Genomic DNA, 27,638 nt, shown 5'->3' on the forward strand with positions numbered 1-27,638 from the left:
TGGTATGACTCAGCTGTAGCTACAAAAAGGATGAAAATTATTTCCAGCTAAATCCCATTTCAACAGACACTGACATTTAAAGTAGTCTGTGTAATATTTCTAGTTATATAAACTATTAACATTATTCATTAGCATTGTGAAGTCCAGTTAAACTGTTAAAGAACACATGTGACTGAATACCTGAATCAAAAATAAATCTATTTGTAATGATTAAACCATAGTACTACTACATGAACCGCTATTGAAGAAACCAGATGGATTACAAATTAAAATGTATTACCTACATAAATGTTTGTGAAGTATGACCTTAAGAACTCTTTTGTTCATACACTATTAATCAATAGTAGTCTCAAACAATATTTGTCACTCTATAATCCCTTTCATCATTGGGCTGTAGTTGAACCACTATACTTTCTTCATTTATTCCATTTTCTGCATCACTGCTATCAATATTGTCATTGTCATCTTCCTCATATTCTGATGACTCTGTCATGTTCTGATGGGAGTGAGATTCTGACAAAGCCCCGAAGGACTGAGTACTAACTGAGGCTAATGGTCTAAGCAAGGGGGTATTTTCAGATACTTCATTTTCTTCTTGACTACTGTCTGTTTCAGAGTCAGAGTCTCCCTGAGAAGGGACCACTTTCTGCTTACAAACAGGACATGTTTTTTTTGTTTTTGTCAGCCAGGGGTCCACACACTTGCAGTGATACGCTGTTAGAAAACAAAATACAAGTACGTTATTATCTAAGGAAAAAGGACAATTAAACCTGCTAAATTGTTTCTGTTTTAATTAACGTAAATATCTTAGAATTTAACTCATATTGAGAATTTTACTTAAAAGTTTGTTGGCATGTAGACTGTATATCCTTATGTACAAAACACCTAACAGATTAGGATCTAGGACCTAATTATTGACCGTTAACACTATGACAAATACTGCAGTAAATACCCATTTCGTCTATTGAATCAATCTGAGAGCAGCCCTGCAATGGGCCATGTTCGATAAAATCATCAACATTGGCTTTCAAGTGCAGTCAAGGCAATAATTTGTATAGCTTCAGGCTACAGGACAGACTATACCCACTCATCCACATTGTCTATGTCACTAGTAATCGACTAAATTAAGTTTTATGGATTAATTGTCTTGGAGAAAGTAAAAGCTTAGTTTTATGTAAAAGGGAACTCTGAAACGTACTTCCCTATTAAAAACAGACATTTAGGGGACAGTGTCAAGCCCAGATTTTTATTTTATTTTTTCCATATGCATATCCAAAGAAAAATGCAGAGTGGTAATGCTATCCTTTTTTCCTTTTAAAAAGAAAAAAAAAAAGTTTACTCTTTTCCCAATTTGTGTATGTGCTCAGGGATATTAGCAAATGAAAAAATTTATAGATTTGTCAATAAACATATTCAACTACAATTTCTAGGCATGGTGTTTTTGATAGCTATTTTAATGCAAATACCAGACCTAAAATACAGCTGCTTACCATGAGAACATGGAAGGATTCTGAGCTTGTCTCCATCCTCATATTCATCCAGACAAATGGCACATACATCGTATTCATCTCCTACAGCACATAATTGAGAATATGTTTAACATTAAAAAATTTGCAACAGACAAACACATGCATATAGGTTCTCTGTTAGTTTCATGGGATGAAGAAACTATTGGTCCTCCCTGACCTTGCAATGGACTATACTATCTTAGAAGCTATACTGTTGACTTTGCTATATTTCTTTACTTATTAGGACTATATTCACTTTCCATTCAGGTTAATAAAAATATTTTCAACTGTGTGAAGCACAATTATTGTAATATTCTCTCATTCTTATTAATAAAGACACAGTGGTAAAGCATCCACTTTCAGGCCAGTTAAAAAAAAATAAAAATGTTTTCTCAGGAAGGATTATGCTGAACTTCTCAAATACAGAGGCCATGAAACTATCTGACACTGCCTTGGCTAACTGCAACATTTTCCTGATTCTTGCCATGGACATGTACTCAAGGCCTACCCTATCCCAGCATCTGGGTCCCATCTTTCAATTGCACACCAGATCTGAACAGGTCCTCTGCGCAACTGCTTCATCTGCATCCACCGGATTCCATCAGGTGCAGTCCACCTGCTACACTTCCCCAACAAGTTACTAGAGAAATTAACTAATGTGCTGATTCTTGCTCTCATCCTGGCTTGGGGCAGAAAGACAAGCCTACTCAGTAGCGAAGACCAGAACTGCCAGCCCTCCCCAGTGCTCTGAGACTCATAGGGTTTCTCTGTGCATCTTGGAGTCTCTACTACTAAATTAGTTAACAGTTAACTAAATTAGTTAATTAGTTTCCAAGTTATTTTCACCTCCATGACTATGTGCCTCTCAAAGAATGTAAGGTTTTACATAATAAGATGTAAAGTACAACATAAAATGAAGCATCTTGCTTAGATAAAGCAAGTGGAACATCTTCAGTCAGCAAAATTCTCTTTTACTTGACACAAACACAGTGTTTTCAGAAACAGAATTATCCATCTGGATACAAAAAAAAAAAAAAAAAAAAAACACCACCAGAAAAAGCTCTGCCAAGACTCTAGCAGACCTTAGGACTTGTTTTGTCTATTAAACCTACACTGCACTATGCAGTTAGGCAGATGGGTCAGTAATGAACAGTAATTAGATCAGTTATAATCCCACTTCCAGGAAAAAAAAATAAGCTTAGGAATAACTGGTAAACTGCAGAACCACACATACTCTGGAGCAGATTTTTAAAAGACATTCACATACCACTACTACCCATTATTTCTCAATCGTATGCATCAACCTCCTTATAGATGTATATACATAAAAATTCAATATCCATCATACTGAAAAATGTCTTTGCTTAAAATTATATGTACTCCTACAGCCTATTATTTGTCACACATGGGGCTTCCCCCCTGCGCCTATACACGTATACAACTTTGGGCAGCTGACTGCCTGTAATTAAGTTCATTTCATATTTAAGCACTTAACCAAACAGCTCCACTAAGTCTCATAGACATAGCAACTCCAACATTCTGGATACTTTATCACACATTTAGGATCCTAACCTTTGACATGGAATGTAGGAAAACTAACTTAATGAGTTTTTAATTTTTTAATAGTATGTCTGCATATCTCTTTCTTTTCCAGCAGTCTATCTTCTTACAATACCTTCTATTCTGCCTGTGTGAATGGTTACACTACCATTTCATTGCTGGTAAGATCTAAAATCTTTTCATCCTTGGCCTAAATTTCATTTTAGTATAAAGTTAAAGTAGTTTGGAAATAATATATTTCTGAAAATAAGTTGTATTCTACAATACATACCAACCCACAACATTTCTAACCTATATTATTTCTAAACTAATATTCATCAGAGTATTCAGGTTTCCTAATGATGGAATTATCGGAATATTATACGGGTTTCTTTTTTTTTTTTTTTTTCCTAGGCTCACTTTTGTTGTAAGAACATCACAAGGTGTATCAACTCCCATTAACTTTTATACGGCCAAAATGTAGTCCTTTTGGTAGGGAAGAACCACAACTGCCACAAAACACCTTCAGTGTGAAAAATAGATTTTGGACACAGCATGCATTGCATTCTGTGGGATTACTCAAAGGTGAGAGGCTTGTTGACTAGAACTGCACAGAAGCTATTGCACAGATGACACATACTTATGAGGTTAAAAAAAGGAAAAAAAGCTACTTCTATGCAAAGACAGTCAATGAGTCAATGCCAATTTTGTTACTGGACTCTACAGAGTACAGAAATGTAAAGTGTCTTATCTAAAGCCTACTGAAATCAGTAAAAAAGAAAGTATTGCTAGTAATGTCATAGGCCTAGTGCAGAAGCTTTGAAATAAAACACGCTTATCGTTCTGCTTTGCCTAAGCTACTAAATGCAATGAATAGCTGGATAGTCAAAGACAGGTTTGCTTTAGGATGACTGACTGAGCTCCTAACAATTCATTTTGTGTAAGATTCAGCAAGGGGAAAGAGGTAGAAGAATACGGAAAACAACAAATAAGGTGTCTTCGTGCACTCGCTCACTCATGTAATGTCGAGATAGTAATTACAGATGTACACATGCATATGATTAACTGAAAAATGCATTAACTGGCTTTCTCAAAGCCATGCATTGGTGTTGTCCCCCCGAACATTCTCCCACTTTGTATTTTTATTTCAATTAGATTTCACATGGAATCACTAAAAGAAAGCAAAAATAATATTAACTGTATTGGCTCAAGATAATTATTTTTTTCAAGTTAATTTTGTATCCATAGCAATTTGGTCAACCCTGCAAAGGACATAGTGTTTTGTTTGTTTCCTTGAAATAAGGTTGACTAACACTGCACAAAAACTGTATTCACTCAAACTGAACATCTGTTTTACACAGAGAGCAATATTATTAATAATGTAGGTTGTCCTTATCAAGGGCAAAGACTGGTAAGTGGTTCTATCCTTGAATCCAAGCATGTCCCCTAACACGGTATTCATACCTCAACAAATCCCTGAGGACTTGTAGTAATCAATCATTTCAATTTAGTAGTCTTTCCAGCATTAGTTCTTGTAACAGTTTTTATGAATGAACAATTGGATGATAAGATGGTAACATTTAAAAATCAAAATGGAGAAGAAAGATTGTTTCTACTCTTAAGAAGCAGACTGCAATAGAGGTGGTCTCGGTGCAGTTTTTTTTTTTTATTTCATTCAATAAATTAACTTGCTACAGCTTTATTTCTGATCTCGTCATTAGATATTGCATACAACAAATTATTAAAAAGAATCACAACAACAAATATTTTGGCGTTCAATTTCAGTCACTCTCGCCTTCATAGAAGCCCTGTGATTCAATGATGGGAACACTCCTCTAGATAAGCAGATAAATTATACCCACAAGATATCTTTGCTTTTATAATCTCTGCCACATCAGGCAACATACATGCCATTAGTATTTATCTAAGTCCAGACAAATTATAGGTATGATACACTACAGTGACTGACTGTTGTCATCACTGTTAATGACAGAGCTGCAAAGAAATTTTGGGGAATTTCTGTAATGAGTTTTTGACATTTTAAGCAATGTTTTCATTTTTTACCCACACTATGCATATGATGTCCACTCTGCTTCTGTGACAAAATGTTAGAACTCCGCTTTGAGTGAGAGCAGGGTCAAAACACTTTTTTGTGTGTGCTTTCTATTCAAACTCTATTATTTCAAGCATACTCAAAATTATTTCCAAAACCCCTCCATTTAGAGATATTTGGTATTATAACAGTGCGTTCTAATTAGACAAAGAACAATACACTTGCCTTTCTTAAATTTATGTACAGGAAGTTTCTTAAGCTGATCCTTCCTAAGCCGATTCCTTCTTGCTCTGTGTCTGTCTTGCACAAATTTTGTGATCTGGAAACAGATGTTAGACAACGTGAACAGTAACTTAAAACAATAGAAGAACTGTAAAAGTTTCTGTTTATGAGCCTTCATTGTAAGTTAGTTAAAAGGGAACTGTGGCTCAAGCTGAACCACTGCTTCCCTTTTCTCGAGGATGGACTCAAGGATGAAGCCAAACAAGCCTAAAGAACATTCTTGATTACCACAGCACTTGAAACTGAAATGACATACAATCTTTTTAGGAAAGGGAAGGAAAAAAATAAGATAATGTTCTCAATACATAAAAACAATAGCCGTTGCTGTGATCCCCTTCTGAGGTCCACATACAGATGGCACATTTCAGGGCAAAACACAATCCATTAAGCTTGACAGGTTTTACTTATGGCAGTTTTAGATTATTACAGCTCTTTTTGAAGATTATTTGAAAAGAGTAATTATAGAAAAGAATTTTTCTTCAAAAATAATTATTATAAGAACTGTTTTCATAGTATCACAAGTAGTCTGGGAAGCAGGGTTTACTTCAAGCCATGTCACTTGCTGTCTTCAGCCATACTAGAGATTCTGTTTTCCATTTTCTTTATAGCCCTTAAGCCTATTTCCACTCAGTTTCTAGTCCTAACACAATGATTTTATTTTTTCAAATACAGCAAAGTGGCCTTAACCTATGCATACACACTGACCAGTCTTTTGAAAATTAGAGAGGTACTACACACTTGACTACACTGTGGATAAGGTAAACATTGAGTGAATATTAACATCATAAACAGCATTAATCTCTCTCACTTTAGGAATCCCTGAAAGTATTGTTGCGCTTTCACAAAAGATTTAAAAAAAGACAGTTAAGTATAAAGGTACTCTTGGGAGGGAGAAGGGGAGAATAAATAACTTATTTATCCTTCTGCATCATACCTGTCCTTCATTTTTAAGCGTATTTGGAACTAATCTGTTCACTCAGGTTCTTTTTACCTCACCTACATGATGAATTACACATATAGATTGCAATCTTTCCGGTATAATTCACTTACTAACAATGAGATAGTTTTGCATTGATTTCTTGGTTAAAAACAAAACTTCCTGAAAAGAAATGGGGCAGAAACCACAAGTGAACACGGTCAAGATCCTACCTGAAATCTCCCTGAGATCAAGTTCACTGTCTGCATTAAGTAAATGAATTGAGTAAGATTATTTTTGAGATTCCATAACAGGTTTCAACCAAAAAGTGTTTTTCACATGGGAACACCTAAGGGGTGCTTTTATTAAGTCTACTTTGAAAAGTATTTCAATATTTCAATACACTTGCATATTGTTCGACCTTTCAGCATACAGGATATTATTTCACATTGCATGTAGGGTCAGCATACATTTGTAAATAATACAGTACACTCTTGAAAACACTTTCAATTATCTCTTCCCCTTTTTTTCTCATGGTTTATTATAAGTTTGAAATATCAAAATCCATCTACACAGCTTATGTAATCTATTTTCAAAAACATCCAAATATCTGTCCCAAATACAAAGTGTTAGGTCAGAGGTTGGACTAGGTGATCTTGGAGGTCTCTTCCAACCTAGACAATTCTGTGATTCTGTACAGGCAGCCCTGACTTGCAGACATACAAGATAATATTCTCCTGTTTCCTGTCTGTTTTTTGTTTATAATGTGGTTCTAAGACACAGAAAGGACCGTTCATTTTCAGCACTGACTACCCGTTGATACTAACAGGAGAGAAATTCAGGTCTCTTAGAGTCTTTTGTTTTTAACTGGAAAATATTTCACAAATTCTGTATTTAGGAAAATAGATTTTTAATCACACTTTAAATAAAAAAGGGGGGGAGGGGAATGTCTTTAGTTTCCTCACAGTGGACAAGCAAGAAAATTAGAAACAGGTTTAAGAGCCTCTGATTTTCCTCACCAAATATTTATTTCCTTCTCTCATAGCCAATTCTGTCTAGCACTGGTTTCTTTCCTTTAGATTGCACATACAGAAATTCTAAATATATATATAGAGAAGAACTATCAGTAAAGTACAACTTTCAAAATCACATTAAATGAAAAATTGTTTTAATTCAGAGTAGTAGCATGCAGATGAAAAAAAGCTCTTAAAAGGCAAATTTAAAATAATCTTTATTTATGGTTCACTTACTTCTTATTTGCCCTAAAGACAAACACTATAGAAATTTATTTATCTCACTCCTGTAACACTTTTACTGCCACTTCTGATGCAGATAACTGCTATTTTCACAGTAAGGGAAAAGCATTTGCAATTCTAAAGAGAGGTGACCTTTCAGATGGATCAGCCTTGTGTTTGTTACGTAGCTTTTGTTCCTTGGTAATATGATTGGTGCAAAGCAGTGTAAAATTTAGCCCATTTTCTGATGGGAAGATGACAGTTCTGGAGTGCATTAGGTTATTTTTTTTTTGCAACTGATTTATCATCACCTAAAAACAAAAGCAGCTGAACTGGTTTAAAAAAAAAAAAAAAAAAAAAGAAAGAAAATATGAAGAAATACCTTGAGAGTAAAACACATCTCTCTTATTCCTGAGTTTCCACAATGGTGCACATGAGAAAAGTCAAGCTGCCACTCCTCATGACTACAGTTCTCATATGTCCCCCCTCCTTCACTTTTTTCTTTAAATATAATCTAAATCTCTCTTGAAACAAGAAGTCCCATAAGTATTCTTACTGACTCTCTTCATTTTGTAATTAGTATCATTTTGGAAAATGATGGATCAGTGTTTCACAGTATTTTGATAGGATGCTTTGATACTCTTCTTCATTCCATTCCTTTGATAACCAGTACCTTGATTGAATTTATAACTCAGGTGCACTGTAAGCAGACAGCTAGTGCAGCTCAAGTCAGAATTCTAATGGTATCAAAACAACAGATGTTCACAGAACATTATCCCTGGTGTCTGCCCTTCCTTGGTAACTACCATCTCTCCAACCCTCAATCTGTTGACCTTCAGAATACAAAGACAGGGCTATCCTTTCTCCTAACTAACTGGGACAATGAGGAATGATCAAGGTTATCACCAGAAGGTCAGACAAAATATTGGTAGATTTTACATTTTCTCTAGTAGATAATGTCTCTATGCTGGTTCCACAAAGCTGCTGTAATTCTGCTTGTGCCTAATGTGCCCAGAATTTTTAATTAAATACATAACTGACAGCAAAAACAACACTAGCACAGAGAGAAACATTTCAAGAAGTTTTACGCAGCAGTTGACACATTACTTCATTTTTATCGAAAGGTAAATTCATAATTAAGTCAGATCAGCAGAAATTCCAAGAAGTGGGGTGCAAAGTATTCTGAAATAATACACAGCTATGTTCTTTTACCTTTTATAGGAAACGTTCCCAACTCTACACATAATATATACGCTGTAAGATATGTGCAGCATACTATAATAAGTTGTGAGCTTGCTGTCTGACTACTATACCTATGATAAAAAAACAGCACGAGACTTGCATTGTAGAACAGTGGGATCAACATCAAGAAATGCAAGGTTGGTGGAGTGGGACACATTCTCAACGTACAAGACCACAGGTTGCTCTTTATAGAATGAAAAGGGAAGAACTTGTGCAGTGGTAGAGTACCAGGAAGGACAGTTCTCTGGAAGTAGTTCTATGCTGGATAGAACATCCTAGAGACTCCTGACATCCCTTTGCCACAAGTTTGCGTCTTTATTTATTGTACTGAGAAAAATAAAGGATTACAGGTAAGCACAGTATTGGTATATACAGTACACAAAGCTTTTGTTGTTCCTTTATTGAAACCCTTTATTTAACTTCAGTAGGTGAGCATTCTATGATGATTTATTTGTGAGAAAATATATTATTAAAAGAAGAAACTTACCATAAATATGACAATGAGAATAAGGCAGATCCCTACTATTATTAGAAAAGGGATTAAGTAGTATTCCAAAGGAAGACTGAACTCTGGGATCAACACAACATGGCCACTGTAGAAAGAAAGAGAGAACAGTTTCTAAAACAGGTTAGAATTTAATGAACAGTGAATTAAAGAATAAATGCAATGAAAGACAAAAGTTCATCACAAAACACACTAAAGGAATGTCCACCTGTGTACAACAATGAATTCAGCTTACATTTACATAGCTTATTTTATCATTTTGAGTTTATACTTTCTTAGAACACTTTTTTGAGTTAGAACTACTTACTGAATTCAATCATAGATAAAACTAAAGCAACCAGCAAAATAACCTCATAGCTTTGTTGACAGCAGAATGAGAAAATATAACCCAATTATCAACAGATACTGTGATCATTCTTATTAAATAGAATCATCAGAGAACGATAAAATGGTTTGAGTTGGAAGGGACCTTAAAGATCATCTAATTCCAATCCCCCTGCCACAGGCAGGGACATCTTCCACTAGACCAGGTTGCCCAAGCCCTATCCAACCTGGCCTTACACACTGAAAGGGATGCGGCACCCACAACTTCTCTGGACAACATGTTCCAGTTGCCTCACCACCCTCATAGCAATACTAAATGTTCAAAAGAAACTCTTTACATTTTGGATTACACTGCAGGTTTAGTCTCAACTCATGAGGCATTGTAAAACAGAAACCCTTTTCCTCTGGAGAGTCAGTAAATTATAGTACAGCACCAAAAATCTTCGCAGAGAATTTGATGTTCAGATAGCTGGCAACCAGATATCTGAATACTAGCATTTACTGATACATAAGGAAGTAAACTCCCATTATTATTCTGTTGGCACAAACAGTCAAACACCTGAGAATGTACAATGGCTACAAATGTTAGCAATTCTATTACTACTACTCATATGGAGTCACAATAGTTTCTTACAAAGCAGTTTCACCAGCAAAGTATCTACTTATAATACAGCCTAGTTGTTACAATTAAGTTACTGGAAGGACATCAGAGACCTGAAAAAGCAAGATCATTAGACTAATAAGAAATATCTTTTCCATTCTATTCAACGTATATTATTTTTTAATAAAAACATCGTGACAACCTGTGAAAGTTTTAAACCCGAAAGCAGAAAAGAGCAGTGCAAACAGTCGTGCAGCCTTATGGACTAGTCTCAAATGCAACCTGCAAATTCACCTTGCACAGAAAATTACCAATTAAGGATGATTTAGAAAAGCTTCAGTAACTTTATACTATGAAAACCAATGTACTCAGAAAGACGCCCAACTTCTATTCACTTTCTACATTTCTGAGCAAGGAATGCAGTGGAGAGCACCAGGGAAATCAATAATCCCTTTTTCTGTGTCTCTTCCAGAGCAGAAATGCACTTTAAGTCAGAGAAAAGTTAAACACTGAAAATGTTTAAACTGACAGCCATTTAACCTCAAGCTATCAACCAATGAATTTCTCCATTTCAGTGCTTATATAGATACATTAGAATGCTACAGAAAGAATAGATTAAGATATACAATTCTGTCTTATAAATAGTTTAATGACTGCATTGTGTCCAACATGCTTTCAAGATATTTATTTAATAAAAAGATAAGCTCTTAACTTGCTCAAACTAACTTGCTTAGGAAACTAACATATTGTATTCTTACAATTGATTGAGCCCTTAGGTCTGTAATACGTATACTCACAAAAACCTCTGTAATTTTTAGAGCATTGGCTAAACTAATATAATTAATGTTATATGAAAATAAAAGGAGAAACATATGATAAATATTAAGGTAACCCTCTTGCAGGAAAGAAGGTTTTCTAGCCATTGCTCTCAGATAATTAATTTTCTTCTAAGAATGCCAAAAATGAACATGGTACAGTGCCTAGATGAAAAGGTGTTGAATCTTTCAGATTTGACAGATAACTCCATAATTCAAGGTTTTAACATATTTTGCCCCAGTTGCAAAATCCTGAGTTACTCTTCAAATATAGGTAGATGCTGAAGGCTTCTGCACTTCACTCAGAAAATTATGTATGCAGAAATAGTTCAAACTGTGGCTCAATTCACATACGTTTATCTACAATTTCACCTATTTAAAGATCAAAATTTTGTATTAAAGTTTGCTTTCATGCATTTTAAATGGCTACACAATACAAAATAACTGTTTCACTTTGTACGAGATAGAAAAGCAACTGTGTACTCCTTCACCAGACTGCATTACTCAGAGATAACCAGATTTTGTCACAACAGAAAAAATAAAGAGAAACAGCAGAAACAGAACATGAAAATTATATGGCTCATAATCATCAACGATAACCTTTATAATGTATGGTTCTCCTATCAGATATTACATTTTAAAATGTCACCATCTGTTCAGGTTCACAGAGCTGCTGTAGAATTATCACCATTAGCCTCTGAAGGACTATGAGCATACTCTAGCACAATTAACACCAAGATTTGTTCAAGTCATTCTTATGACACTGCATGAAGTCGAGTTGGAGGCCACTAACCAGCTCCATACTCCAGGGGTCAATAATGAGTCCAGTTGAGCATAACATCTTCATTTATCATCTGGATGATGGGGCAAAGTGTACTTTCAGCCAGTCTGCAGAAACTGGAAGTACTAACAGATCTGACAGATAGATGGTTGTGCTGCCATCCAGAGACACCTGCATAGGCTGGATAGGGGCCATCTCTATGTAGCCTCATGAGGACCTCTCTACTTGGAGATATCCACAAGCCATCTTGGACATGGCCCTGGACAACCTGCTCTAGGTGGCCCTGCCCGAGCAAGGAGGTTGGACTAGATGACCTCCAAAGGTCCCTCCCAACCTCAACGAGACTGTGATTCTGTAAACAGCGAAGAGAGAATGAAGAATGATCAGGGAGTAAAAAAAAACGTGGTAGTAGTCTGGAAATTACAGGATATTTACTTCACCTTAGAAAAACTACCTTTTTAAGACCTAAAGAAATTTCACACAATCAAAAATAGTTGAGATTTTAAGGGACCTCCAGAGATCATCTGGTCCAGCCCCACCGTTAAAGTAGGGTCAGGTATAGCAGGTTGCCTAGGACTGTGTCCAGTTGGGTTTTGAGCATTTCAAAGGACCGAGACTCTACCACTTCTCTTTGGCGATCTGTTCCTGCACTCAGACATCCTCACAGTAAAACTAGTGTTTTTAATATTAAATTGGCATTTCTCATACTTCAACATGAGCATATTCACAAATTGATCCTGAAAGGCTAGTAGCTGATACTCTAGAAACTAAAACTTAATTAAATCTGATCTTTTAAAGATCCTTCTAAAATTTTTGAAATACTAGTGACCAGTAAACAATATCAATACATCTTTCTTACAACTTAGGCAGCCAGAAAAAATGCATAACAGCATAAACTTATTACAATTGCAAAATTATATAAATAACAAAAATAAATAGTATTTCTTTTAATTATCCCTTGTTCTCCCACAATACTAAATAAATACCAATGCTGTTTCTCTCACGGACAATGCTTTCAGATAAAACCAAGGGATAAAAGAACCTCCAATACAAAATCTCTAGCTATACATACTTCCAATCTAAAAAGGAAATTGGATACCATATACTGTTCAGCAACCCTGTGGCAGGCCTGTAGCTTTTTCAGTGCAGCTAGAAACCTGAAGGTTTCTTTAGTCCATGTAATCCACAAACAAAAGTTCTGTTCATGTTACTTTTTAACAGGATTCAGGGTTCCCTCAAAAGAGGCCAGGGTCCCTGCAAGGTTCATCTAACTTGGCTGTTCATTTCCCTCAACCCTTGAGCAGTACAGAATGGCTGAGTAATTTCACTGTGATTCTCCATTTTTCCCAGACCCACTCAAATCCAAGTAGCTTCTAAGGTATTTGCACATCCTGAGTTAGTTTAAATTGAAATTTTCTACTAGTTTACAAGACTGAAGCGCAGCAAGCAGAAAACTGGAAATATAAGAGAGAGAACTTGAAACGTAGTATTTAGCTTTACATGGCATTTCTTCAAGAAAAATATCCAAAACACAGTATTCTTTGATAATGCAATAATAGGGTCAAATATATCAAAAAGCTCGTCAAAGTAGTATTCAGGAAGAAAGGGGTCAATAAGCAGCACTCAGTACATATTCTTCAAAAAAAAATTAAAAACAAAAATTGGACTGATTTCATCTTTGGGGTATGAAATCAAATACCACTGCAGTCACAAATGACAATAGACAGTTCCAAGAACTTTTATTTCACAGTCGCAGTTTATCCTCCCTACTAAAATGTTTAGAAACAAGTGGGTGCTTAAGGTACACGTTAACAGAACAGAAGGTAAAACTATAGATTCAGTGAAATCAGCAGCAAATCAAGGCATTTACTTCTACAGGCACAAGGTTTCACCTAGAATATCCACAGCCTCTGTTATCACAACTCATTGCCTCCTTTTGATATTTATTTCAAATAAGCTATTAATCCAAAGAATAACATGACTGCATGTGGGGGGGTAACTTACCCCTTTTCATAAGTAAATTCTTCCTTAAGAGAATTTGCTGATGCCTCTCCAATGAAGACAGAAGGAATGTCAATCTTCTTTAAAATTTCAACTGTATTAAAAAAAAAAAAAAAAAAAAAGGATGAAAAACAGTATTACACAGGCACTGTAAGGGCACTCAATGTAAGATTTGAACAACGTGACACTATCACAACATAAAGATATATTTTAATTTAGTTACAGACTGATGCACATGCATGCTACTACTTTATGTCATATAGTAAAGTGGTACTATTTTTCCTACTGAGTATCTATGAGCTTTATTGCAGGTATAGAAATCAAAATTCATAACGGAATATTACCTTACAAAGGGAGCATACTATTACAAAGGGAACATAGAATACATACTCTGACAAAAAGAGGTATCATTACAGTAAGTTTAACCAGAACATCAATCCTTACTTAGAGACTTGATAAAATCACATAGCTTCACTGATTTCCAGAATTTCTGTGAACTTACGATCTGGTACAGTAAATTTTAATCAATCTTTCTTCCCTTCTTTTCACCCTAAAAATGAATGAACACCCTGGAAAGGTCAAAAAGCAGAAAGAAAAGAACAAACAAATCCCCTATCTTTACCTCAGTCTCAAGAAACTGTAGGGAACTGTTCTCTCCCCTTCCCAGTTACTAATGTGGGCAAAAATAAACTCAAAAGATGCAACTGAAATGAAAAACCATTGAAAGAAAAATACCACATTCTAGATTTTTTTTTCCTTGGCTTCAATTTGTGTTGATTTTGCACCTCTCACTTATGCTTCACATTTCAGGGTCAAAAGCATCCTAAGTTCGTATCGAAGTATTCTGGTTCCCCAATGCAAAAGCACACATGGCTTAATGTCACTTCACACTACCCCAATTTGTATTTATTGTGAACTTGCTCTACGTTTGATTTCATAGTGAACCCTGAAAATAAGTTTTATGTGGGTTGGGAACTCATTAGAACTACTTCCACACAGCTTACTGGGCTACTCATCTTCCACTTATTTTGATGAAAGTTAATGTTCTAGTTCACTCTATGGTGTTTCTACTTTGATTTTTTTTTTGTTCTCATTCATGTTCTTGCTCCATATTCAGAAACCTGAAGACACTAGACATAATAAAGAAACTCCACAGAGAAAGTCATGAGTGTTATAGACAAAAAACATACCATAAAGCAAAATCATTATTTTGACTAGATTGCAAGATGCTTTGAACATAACCACTCGAAGAAGGATAAAATCAGAACAGCTAGCATCAGAATAAATCAGAAAATGGCACACTGATCTTTGAATTCTTTCTACAAATGAAAAACTGAAAAAATACATACATGCGATATGCATTACAGAATGGCCAAGGTTGGAAGAGACCTTGGAAGATCATCTAGTCCAACCCTCCTGCCAAGCAGGATTACCTACAGCACATTGCACAGTATGGCATCCAGGCAAGTTTTGAGTATCTCCACAGAAGCAGATTTCATTTCCAAAGGAGTATTCATAAGAAATAAAAGAATCCATTTGTTCAAAGGAACAGAAAAATGCACTCTGCAGTTCAATAGCAAAATGGAACCACGAACCATTAAGTAGTCATATTTTGAAGTTTCATTTACTTCCAAAAGAGTATTTTTCCCCTGTATTTCTACTTAACAGTCAAAACAAATAATTAACAATACATTTGCTATCTTCCACATCAATCATACAAATCTATCTCATAAATTCAAATTAAAGGTAAACCAAAGACACGGAGAACATACAAACTCAACGCTACGTTTAATACACAAGTATACATGTATGTTCTTATATGAAGAACTCCCATTTTAAAGCATTAAATGCAGGAGGATTTGGGGTTTGGGGCAGTTTTTTTGTTTGCTGTACGTGTGCTTTTGTGGTTTTGTTTGCTTGTTTGTTTTCTTTAGGTTAAGTGGTTTTTGTTGGCTTTTGCTGTTGTTACTGTTGTTTTAGTCATAGTCCACCATAATACTTTATACAGATTTTAATACTGTTTGCTCTGGTGGGAGAAATGATTTTCAAACAGGAGAGAAGTGATACCTGTACTTACTGTCGTTGGATCCCATGCTTATGAGGTCATCAGAATCAACATTGTGAACTATAGCTGCCTTGTATCCAGCTCTCTGTGCATTTAAAACCTGTAAGCCATACAGAGTACTTATTAGAAAGAATACTGCTTCAAAATGCTGCCTCAGTAACTGCTCTGTCCTTTGTAAGAAAAGTGGACTTTCAGGATGTTATGAACATTAGCACAGTTACATTTTCACTTAGAAAACAACAACCACATTTCAAAACAAAATCAGATAATTATTACACTCATATAATTATATGCTATTCTTCTATTACCTAACAGGAAGTATGATTGAATCTCCTTTTAGTTCATGAAAGTCAATCAACAAATTGAAAATCTCTTTTTCTTAAAGCATACTTTGTCGCCCCATACATCAGGTTCATTCATAAGAAAATCATGTATTACAGCCAAATGCAAATCATTCTAATTTTGTATTTTTAAAATAACAGCAAACACTCTACTTCAGCTGCAGATCAAAGTTTGTACAATACTTTACAATATAACATCTAGCTGTTGTACCGAATAATATCATTCTCATCCTGCCACTTGTTTATGTCTGCCTGTTTCTGCTGGGCAGCACACTGTCTCCTCTCCCCATCAACCAACTGTGACTCCATAAAATATCTACTCTGCTGGGAGAGAGGGATTTCTAAGCACAATTCTAAAGTCCTTGGAAGCAGAAGAAAAAAATAAAGAAACACCTTACCTTGGTATCAAAGTTGCACTCAAGCCTTCGAATTAACACAATAAAAACACTGGTTGAGTTGTCTTTCAGCGGAGGGGGGGCTATAGGCTCACAAGCATTCTCTGGTTTTGAATTTATTAGGAATCCCTGAAAAACAGTAACAGGATATTGTCAGCTTCATTTCTTTGGCTTAACAAAACAGCTGACGGAAAGAAAAACATACATTTTCATACAACAGCTAAATAAATTCTTACTATCAAATCAGTCCTATCATAACAAAATTTCTGCAACATCCCTACTTGTTTTTATGAGAAATTTTGTTTCTGCAAAGAATTAGCTAAGAAGAAAATACATTTTTTCCCAATTTTATCATCTGAAGTTATTAACTCAGACTATGTGCTACAATCCACTATAAGAAGGAACTACTCTTGCGTTAATACTGTGGAACTACTGTCCACAGTATTTTAATGTGTGAAATCAACTATTAACACTAAATTAGTAAACAAAATAGCTGATTTACCATGATATGCAAAGCCTAAAGCTCATGAAATTTGCTACAGTTGAAAGATTCACAGAAGTATGAAATTCTGCAAATACCAACATCAAAGCAACGTTTGGATTGTTGTGATAGTTAACATTTCAATACTGAAAACATTTGGAGCAAAGTCTCCTAACCTACTACTTTAATATTTGCTAACAAAAATTCTCTCAGAATAAATGTACTTGTCTGAACACTGAAAGCAGACACTAGTCACTCTCCATGATGTGATTTCAACATTAGCTACTCATTAGAACTTTCTACCCTGCAACTGCAAACACTCAAAATACCGCTGACATAAAAATTTATGCAAGATAAATGACAAAGAAAATGCATACCAAACAACACTATTTATTTTAGCTCCAGAGAGACCAGAACTTTGCTGCTTCGTTTTCTAGAATACTCTTACTTTTTTGGTCAAATCTCCAAATCACCCAAAGAAGAGCCTCCCAAAAATAGGAGCCTAACACAGTAGCTGCTCTGCTCATCTGTGCATCATTTTCCAATTTTATGCATTCAGTTGATGCAGTGAAGACAAACTTATAAATGACTGGTAAGACCCAAAGTCCAATATTTTAGCGTTAGGAACAGAATCAGACAAGAGCGCGAATGTAACCACTTGTCTAAACAGACTATAAACAGACTTGGAAAATAACTTATGTTACCAGCAATAGGTAACAGTACAATCAGTTACCTGTTCAAGTTGTTCTGTTCACCAGTTTTGCTAGGTACTATTAAGTTGCATAAACTACTTTAAAAATAGCTGCCCTTTGTTCATAGAGAATACAAATACCCATCGCTCAGAAGAATCAGTAAGTTTTTCTTTACTATAGATTTAGGAAGTGTTGCACTGATTTTGCACTTTATCTCAGTCAGTTTGAAAATCATACTCAGTTTAGAAAGTCTTGCAAAAGTTTCTTTGAATTATTAGCTTTCATTTGCCAGACTCTGAACTTTAAAATTCTCTTCTGTAGCTTTGTATATATAGATATATAAGGTTGAACATTTTATTAAAAGGTGGGAGGGAGAACATTCAAAGTCCAAAGCCTGTCTGTCTGCTTGGAATTATTTAAAACATTAATATTCTTAAGTATTAAAAGGTTTTTCTTTCAGAAAACCACACACTGTCAAGACTAACGCATACCAGGTAAAATGGTTTGACAACTTTATTTATTTTTATTAATAATATATCATCACACAACACAAACATTACATCATTAGGTCAGTTTAAGATGTTCCTTATCTTATCCCATTCAGTGTCACCTGGATCAGTTAGAAAGGAGCCACAACTGTGAGCCACAGTAAGGAAAAGTGGTGGTGACCCTGGTGTTAATTAAGAGAAATTGCAAAACAGAAGCTGATGAGGATCCTTAATCTTTCAGTATTCACACAAGACATTCAAATCCAACAGGCACAACCTTAATGTACCAAAGAAAGCACATTCTGTTACTCTAAACAAATGGCAAAATTACAGAAGTAACAAAAATCCTTCCAGGATTTTTATTTGTTAACTCGTCCCTCCATAGAATGCTGAAGTTGAAACCAACAAGTGCTACACACTATCTAATGGCAAAGATCTAATATAGATCTTGTGACTAGCAGAGGCTAAATAGCTGAGTCTGAAAAATCATTTAAAAGCTCTGACATTAACACCTCAGACCGTATTAACAAGACTAATACCTTCTGGAGCATTACCAGCCTATAGCTCAAAGGCAGCAATTAATGCATCAGTGGATGGAATTTCATTGAGGATCAGGGTTCAACTCACAATGCTACTGTAAAATTCAATTTTGATGCTTTGTTTATGAAGTAAGATATTAAGACTTCAAAGAACTTTGCTTACTCATGTGCCTGCAAGGTTTACAGAAATGGTCACTCTGCATGGTAACCTTTGAGTTTCAAGTCTCTTCTGCTGCTGCTTGTTGAAAAGCCTAAGGCTAACACTAAGAGACCTTTCCACAAAACGCCTGAACACACCACCCATGTGAAACCTTTGCAGTTCATATTCCCAACAGATTCATGTTTAAATGTTTTAAAACTAGAATGAATAACCTTCAGATAAATATAAGTAAAATGCCAGAAAATAACAATAGAAGCATGTGATTTGTTTTATGCAAATAAAAATCATGAGACACTGCACTACCATGGACTCTAGAAATTATTGCTGCAAACCTAGTTCAAACTCTTCCACAGTATTACCATTATCTTAGTTAGATATATCCTTGAGAGCTTTAAACTCTCAGTTTTCCAGGATAGATTTTATATTTATATACACACACAACTTTTATTTTGTCCATAGATATACATTATTCATAAAGTTTACCCAAAAAAGAGAAGACTACTTTTCTTTTGAGGAATAGATTTTTATAACACTAATATATCCATTTTAACAGAGAAGCTGCACCAGCAATCCGTTCTTTGCCAGTTTTGTGTGATGTTGTTCCTGTCACCAGTCTGTAACAATTAAAAGCAATATCCATTGAAATTTCCACACTGTTTTGCTAACAGCTAAAGTCAGGTTCCCAAGCTTCTCCTAAATCGTGTAGCAAACACTACTGAGGTTATCTAGTTTCATGCAAAGCATTTACTCAATTTTAACAGGAGCAATACGTATGTCTAGAACAAACTGTATTCTACAAAGAAGTTACACACAAATCACAAAACATCACATTGCAGTTAAGTAAATACATACATAGAAGCCAAAGGCTAAACATTACTAGACTTTCCTTAATCTAAAAGATAAAATATAGCATATATTCTCAAACATCTTTAACCAGGGAGATGTTCTTCTAAGGACACAGTGAAAGGGAAGCAAGCTACTAATATCAAGCAACAGCTACCTGAATTCTTCACCAGTGGAACACAGGCATAAGTGACTGACTACTTTAAGAACAGAACCCAAAGAAGGCACCTAGTTTTAAGCTTTAGCAACAGTAATTACAGAATCTGACATGCTGTGTTTTACAGGATGTACATTAAAAATAAATCCTAATCATAAGCACTGAACAAATATAAAATTTTCATCCTATTTCAATCATTATCATGACACTTTTAAAAATGATTAAAATCTTGATGAAGACAAAAGTTTCTGTATCTATTTAGCACTGGAACTCATTTTTATTTCTACACAAGTGACTGCACCTACCTAATAGATAAAAAGCTACTTTTTTTTTTTTAATCTATTTTTGATGTATTAAATTAGCTCACTACTTGGGGAAATCACTTCATCAAGCTCTGTTTCTCAATTTAATCAGTAAAGAATTATACTAGTGCTACCTTCACTTCCCCCCAGAATAAAACCCACTGGGCATGAAAGCAAAGTCCTTTTGTAGCTTTATTTGCTGAGGAATTCTTATACCAGTTTATTCCTCTTGGTACCAGAGGAACACCACCAAGTTAAAAAGTGATCCAGCCTTGCACAACCACCTCAGCTTCATTTTCATTTAAGTAAGGCATGGAGAAAAATGCAGTGTATGTTGTTGTTTTTTTTTTTCCTTGAATTCAACATAGTACACCAGTATTTGACAAAATACTTGAGCTACAAACTCTCAGCAACAAACTTACCTCAGAAGACATGCAGACTATAACTGAATTGATATTCATCTAGCTAGTAAACACTTTTCTAGCTTAACAGCTTACAGCATCACCATATACTTTTTTTTTTAAAATAAATTATTTGCTATCTCCTGTTTTATTTAACTCAGATAAAAGTGAGTTTGTCTTTACAGCAGTCATTTACTACTGCCACCAGAAGATATGAATGGCTACTACCTTAGCCATGCAGAAAAAGCAGAACATGCTTTTTCATTGAACAAATGTAGCGTTATAGGCAACAATCTTATTTATAAGTAGTCCTTTCCCATTTCACCTTGATTTCCCTTCTTTGAATTTTATTCATCAACACATCTTACTGCATTTGAGATCTATTAAGTACAGTAGACACAAAGAACAGGCTATGGGATTGCGTTTTAGTTTTATAAAATACCTTCAGGCCTTCTGCTGGTAGTCTGTAGCCAAACCTGGCAGGTAGATCATCAAAGGTCTGGGTTCCATTTTCAAAGTTATACTAAGAGAAATAAATTTTGAAGAAAATTCAGGTTTGCAACAAAAGGGAAATATACAAGTATAAATACAAGTAAACAATATCATTTTTTTTAATTGAAAACATTTATCAGACATATGACCTTGTGGAACCATGTCAACGAAGTCACAGAATTACTTCCACTGGTCTTCCACTCACACAACAACATCATTCTTATGTAGTTGTCAAAACAAGAAGTTATTTAGTAAATAATAACCCTGTATGATAAATCTCTTTCTACTGTCTACAACTCCAATAACACCGTAGTTGCAGAATAGAATAAAAGAACTTTAAGTAAAAAACTGAGTGTCTTTTTTTTTTTTTTTTTTTTCCCCTTTTGAATTGACCTGTATACAGAGAAGGACAAACAGCTTTTACCAAGTAGCTTATTGTAGGCAAATAAAAAACTCCATATGTTGTCATCCCCTCTCAATGCCCTGGTATCTATTTAGGTTAGTAACAGAAAACTAGATCTACAGTTTTGTTTTATACTAACAGTGTGCTTTCATTTCCAAATAGTGGAATGCTGTAAAGACCTTAAATCTGGGGAAGCTTTTTCCCGCTTCCTCGTGACACCTTTTGTAGCAACACGAGTTGGCTACTCAATGGAGAATCCATACAATAAAAAGCTGAAACTGTACGTATGCTAAAATACACATTCATTATAAGTTTTTTAAAAAGTTAATTTCTCAAAAAAGTTAATTATACAATGAGTTGAATGCGCATCAGTTGTTAAGTTTTATTAATTCTTTACTGACTCAGCAATATTTAACTGTTCATGATATAATTATTTCAGCGGCTTGAGCACAATCCTACAAATACATGTACTTTTTTGGAGGAAGTTATACAAGATATTTTACATTGGCAATGAATATTGCCAATTTTTTTTTTACCACTTTTACCACTACGGTCACTATACTGCCTTACTATTATCAGCCTTACATCACAAAGATTGTTTAAAACTCTACTAATACGAAATTTAGTTGTCACAGAAATTAACAGTTACTTTAAAATACATGTCTCTAGGTGCTGCATACACAAAAACTTTACTGTCAACACCTCCAGCACAGCCATACATAATACTAACCATGGGAAGAATTTATTTATTTATTTATTACTTTATTTGTATACAGTTACCCTACAAGATAGCAACTTAAGTTTTGGTGTGGATGTCATCTAAATCAAATATGCATGGAATTCATTTAAGAGATTTATAACGTGCCACAGAATACCTGTTCATAGTGGAATTCCCTTAAAGTCATTTAAGGAGTGCTTTCACTCTCACGTTATCAGAGCACACAACATCTGTTATATCATTTGAAAACGTGTTCTATTTTTGTATTAAACTTAAGCATTAAAGCAACTCTATTCTAAACAACCTGTTACCAAATTTACAGTACTAATTCCTTAATAGAATAGTTTTGAAGAAGATTCAGTTCTACAAAGATTTCATCTATGTAGAAAAACTTTCTTATACTTACTGCTAAAATATCTGCCTCCACTGGTAAAAGATTCAGGAAAGCAAATAACTGAACAGTCAAAATAGTGTATATCTGAGTGGCAGACAACATCAGCATTCCTATTGACAACAGCATATTTTAATACCTGCAACAACAACAAAAAGAGTTAAGACATATAGCAAATATTTTCCTCTGTCATTTTATTGGTCTCAACTACAACTTCAATTTCTTCTAAACTATGCAAAAAGTTATTCTACATTTACTTTTGAGACAAGTAAGCTTTAATTTAGATGATTGTTTTAGAGAGAGAAATCTCTTTTGCTAAGGGCATGTAACCTCTATGGGTATACATGCAAAGAACACAAAAGTTATAGTAACACTTCAACAAGGGTTAGGCAGCTTATGGCAATGGAAGCAGTGTACAGGAATGAACTTCTCAAGTTGTTAATCATCCTTAGACATTCTTCATTTTAATCTTTGCTTCCTCTAACATAAACCCAAATCAGCAAAGTTTCTCATGTGCCTGGAGAGATTCTACTAAAAACATTTATTCTAAATAAACACTTGCAAAACCAGTGTAATACCAGCAGGTAACAAACAGCAACTAATTCTATTAACTTCAGCAAAATGCATGAATGTTTAAATGTGATTCATGATCTGGACAGCAACAGAGTTCAGTTTGATTCAGCCTCCTGTAAAGTGTGTGTTTTTGAAACCTTTTAAAAAAAGGAAGACAAACATTCTCTAAAGCATTCTTGTATGCTTTTCACAAGCTAGTGACATTGTAAGAAAGTTATTTCTGCTTTGTTGATTAAAAAAAAACACAAAACAAAACGCAACAACTTGTCTCTTTGGAAACTGAAGGGTGTGTTTACTAACAGAAACCTTTCTTTAAAGCATCTGATTTATCATTAATGAAAAGGAAAAAAAAAAGCAAGGAAAAGCATTAAGAAGTAAAGTAATCATTTTGATATTTTTCCTTTTCCATACAAATAGATTTTTTCCATAAAAATATTAAAAGTACAAGTTAAGGGCCTGAAAGCCTTCCTTGTATGAGCAATAGTACATGCACCCTTACTGAAGTAATTGAAATTACCACATTAACCTCACAAAAACAGAAATGTGAGTAACATGGAACAAATCTGCAACATTTGCAAATATCAAATTTATTTTGTTAAAACTGAACTCATCATCGATGCACCATTTCACCAAAGTGCCAGCATAACACGTTCTGCATCAATGACTCGCAAAAATAAAGCCTCACCTGCATAAGCATTTTTAAAGCGTTATGAGCAACTGACTTTGCTAGATTTGGATTATAAAAGAACATATTTTAACTACGCTATAACCTAGACCATGTAGCAGCAACACTTCCAGCTACAGAACGTAAGAGACAACTACTGTTCATTTCTGTGTCTCATCCTCTTACAATCTGACTGCACGAGTCTGACTTCTTCAGAAGGACAACTTCAAGCACACAAACTTAGAGTAAATTCTCAATGGGATTCCGCATTATGATCCAACTGAACAACTGACACATCGTCTGCTGGACAGGAGATTCAGAAAGAATGACAGAACTCTCTCACACTGAAAACATATTCCGAACAAAGCTACTAACGGAGGGAGGCAACATTTGAGCACTTAAATACTTTTTCAGTCTTTGAAGAGGACCGTCTTTACAACAACAAAAAACCTCTTCAGCATAAGGACAAATAATGGAGAATTACCTTCCCACAACAGACTTCCACTCATTAACCTAGGATACAAGAAGACAGGTGCATACAGCCTGATCATCATTAATTCCCCAAAAATCTGACATCAGAAATAGCCCCATGAGAACACAGTAGTCACTGAGACCCAGAAGTAGCAGCAAGGAACTGAGCCCTGAGCTTACGCTTCTAAATACCCTTCCCTGCAAACTCACAACTTGATACCAAAGATAGGGACCCACGTTCTCCACTGGCAAGTTACACCTGACAATTTCTTTATGTAGTGTTGCTACGGTGATCAACCAGTCTTACAACAGACCCTGATCAGCTGTTTAGCAAGGAACTTTCAATTCCTCTTAGAGTTAACTACAACGTGATCACATGCAGGCAATCTCTTTAGAACACAGAAGTACAGAACACATTATTTCCCTTGCAAAGGCTCACATTTAAATGTAATGAAGTAAAAAAAAAAAAAAAAGAAAAGAAAAGAAAAAAAACATTCAAGATTCCAACACACAAAACAAAAGCCATGTGATCCAGCAGACCTCCTTCAGATTACAAAACAAACAACAATTGAGAGCTACATTGGTCCGCTGATGTCTAAGTCTCTCTAGCACTTCTTCTAGCATCACAGTAAGAAATTACTTGAAATGACAAAACGAAAGGAGTGGTACAAACCTTACACAAAATGACAGCAAATACGCTGGATACAGTACGGCTATACCAGTTACAACAGAAATTCAGAGACAAGTTATAAAAGTAAATTGCATGTGCTTAATATTAGCATTATCAGAACATCTGGATCTCCTCTAACTAGTTTTATTAGCAGAATTCAAAGTACTTCACAAATAATTACACTAGGTTGCCCAAATTGTCTACATCATTGCTGAAAACCTACCAAGTGAGGCTTTTTATATAAATAGTTTTACGTGAATTTCATCATACTGAAAATAGCTCATTCTGAAAATCATGGCTTTGTTGACTTCAATAACGAATTTGATTTAATAATAAATTAAAATTCATTATTACTATTGGAAGGGAAGGAGTAGTTGTTATTTTTGAAAACAACTCTTATGATTCTCACTTCGTCATTTAAACGTGATACTTTGGGAAACCTTCAACCTGTTAGGAGAACAGAAGTTACAGTCACAGGAAGTTGTCATAAATTACAAAATCTGTGAATTTTTATTTCTAAATTAAGATTTACCAGTTTCTCTTACACGTCATTCCTAACAACCAGAATGTCAGTGAAACTGAAGGGCACCCATCCAAAAAAAGCCATCTTTTTTTAATATGACAGAAGTAACACTTATAACTATTGCAGTATTATAATCAATAAATTCAGTACATACCTTAAAATGCACAAAAAGCATTAAAATAATATTAAGTGCTGTTACAAAATACCAGACTCAGTTGTTCATGCAAAAAACATGCACGTGCAACCTTCTCCACCAGTTCCACACAAACATACCCAAGAACTATTGCCTCAAATACAATCAATAAAGCCCTACAACTCCTGAAATTCCGTGGTTCATTTACAGACTAGACACTTAATTGAACAAGGCAGCTTATAGCACAGCGAAATACAGGTGTATGTAATTAAAGATTATGTTGTAAACAAAACAAATGAAATTAAACTTCTGCATTTATCTTGAGCACTTTACAACATCTGTTTTTCCAGACTATTGACAGGGTTCTCTGAGCTACTCTTGGCATCTGAGACTGCTTTTGGTTTTTTCCCCCTACCACGTTGCATCCCAGAACTCACAAAACTATGGCTGAGCAGTTGCACACCACTGTCACAGGACAGAACAGGAACCTCAGCTCAGAACTGAGGAGGGGAATGCATTGAGGGCAGCAAGACAACCTTAAGTAACTACATGAACCTAGAATACCTCAGACAAGGCGTTTCCCTTGAAGATAAGGCAGCAAAACAAATTTCTGATTAAGCTTTTTACCCAAGTAGAGAGCATAACACCACTTCTCATCTCAAGATTTCACTGCATAAAGAACAGCAGTTTTTGAACACCAATACACCCATTCCCATATCAGAATATATAACCTGAGGGAAAAAGGTTCTTCTAGATACAGTCCCTGCATCCTGTCAAAATACTGGCCTCATATCCACCAACATAAACAAGCCTTGGGAGTAAACATATGACAGAGAACATGAAGAAACTGCTCGTTTTGGGACACAGAGCAGACAAGAAAATTCAGAGCTTTCAGCAACTACCCTCAAACCAAGCTTCATCAAATGCATACAAACATCAACTATTCCAAAGTGTATTTTTCAGTCAACTCAAAATTTACTTCACAGCAAAACACGACAAACATCAATTCCTCGTCCACATGCTTATGCTCATGCTCCAGCTCTCAAGAGAACAGCTGTTCCGCTTTCATGGAAAAAAAAATAAATATATTTTTCACATCTGTATTTACCAGAATGAAGTTATATTTCAGTATCAAAGGGGACTACGAAGCCTAAAGCTATTACAAGCATCAAACGAAGATGATAAAAACTCCGTCCCACAACAAACTCAGCACTAGTGCAGGCGGGGCTGCCACGCCAAAACACAGCCCACGAAGCGCACCTCCCGAAATGCCAGGGGCACAGCACAAAGTCACCCGAGTACCAGCGACAGCTTTCACGGGCACCCCCAGCACCTCGCTGCCTGCGGCTTCCCGTGTCCCGGGGCCACCGCATCGTTGCTGACCTCCGTCCCCCGCGTCTGAGGCCTGCCCGCAGAACCGAGCCCCCGCGCAAAACGGAACTCGGTGCTGCAGGGCCGGGGAGGCGCGGCCCGCTCCCGCTCCCGCTCCCATTCCCCTCCGGTGCCTTTCGCCCTCCCGCTGCGCGCCGCGCCGCGCCCCGCCCGCGGCCTGCCGAGCGCCACCATCCCCTCGGCGGCAGCCGGGCCCGGAGCACGCGGGGCCGCAGCGGCCTCCCCCCGCTCACCCGGTCCCCCGCCGCGGGTGTCCGCGGGAAGCCCGGGCGCCGGGGCGGGCGGCGGCCCCGCCTGGCCGCTCGAAACCGCAGCGGGCGGCCGGGGCGGAGGCAATAAGCGCTGCGCAACCGACCGACGGCTCCGCAAGCGGCCCGGCGGCCGCGACGCCGGAAGGGGCCCGGGAGGGGCCCGGCGGCCGCCCCCCGCCCCCCTCACCTGCGGGCCCGGCGCGGGGCCCGGCGCGCAGAGCCCACGGCCGCGCCTAGGCCGCCTCCATGGCGCTCACCTCCGCCCGGCGGCCGCGGCGGAAGCCCCGCCTC

General features: G+C 36.2%; 1 protein-coding gene across 5 annotated transcripts; it reads right to left on the reverse strand.

Moving 5' to 3' along the window:
- Positions 1-177: 177 nt before the first annotated feature.
- Positions 178-27,637, reverse strand: RNF13 (ring finger protein 13). 5 transcript variants are annotated; one of them, XM_082766968.1, is made up of 10 exons: positions 27,605-27,637; positions 22,686-22,809; positions 21,109-21,189; positions 16,607-16,732; positions 15,880-15,967; positions 13,806-13,896; positions 9,263-9,368; positions 5,326-5,419; positions 1,491-1,571; positions 178-714 (listed from the first exon to the last, which is right to left on the reverse strand). In XM_082766968.1, exons 2-10 carry the CDS (start codon positions 22,797-22,799, stop codon positions 350-352), a joined length of 1,146 nt encoding a protein of 381 aa, XP_082623094.1. In that variant the 5' UTR covers positions 22,800-22,809; positions 27,605-27,637; the 3' UTR covers positions 178-349. The 5 variants fall into 5 exon arrangements, with proteins under 5 accessions (XP_082623094.1, XP_082623091.1, XP_082623092.1 ...); XM_082766965.1 differs by having other exon boundaries at positions 27,535-27,624; XM_082766966.1 differs by lacking the exon at positions 27,605-27,637 and adding an exon at positions 27,330-27,524.
- Position 27,638: the final 1 nt, after the last annotated feature.

Source organism: Aythya marila, assembly GCF_965140915.1.
Source record: "Aythya marila genome assembly, chromosome: 9".
NCBI lineage: Eukaryota > Metazoa > Chordata > Aves > Anseriformes > Anatidae > Aythya > Aythya marila.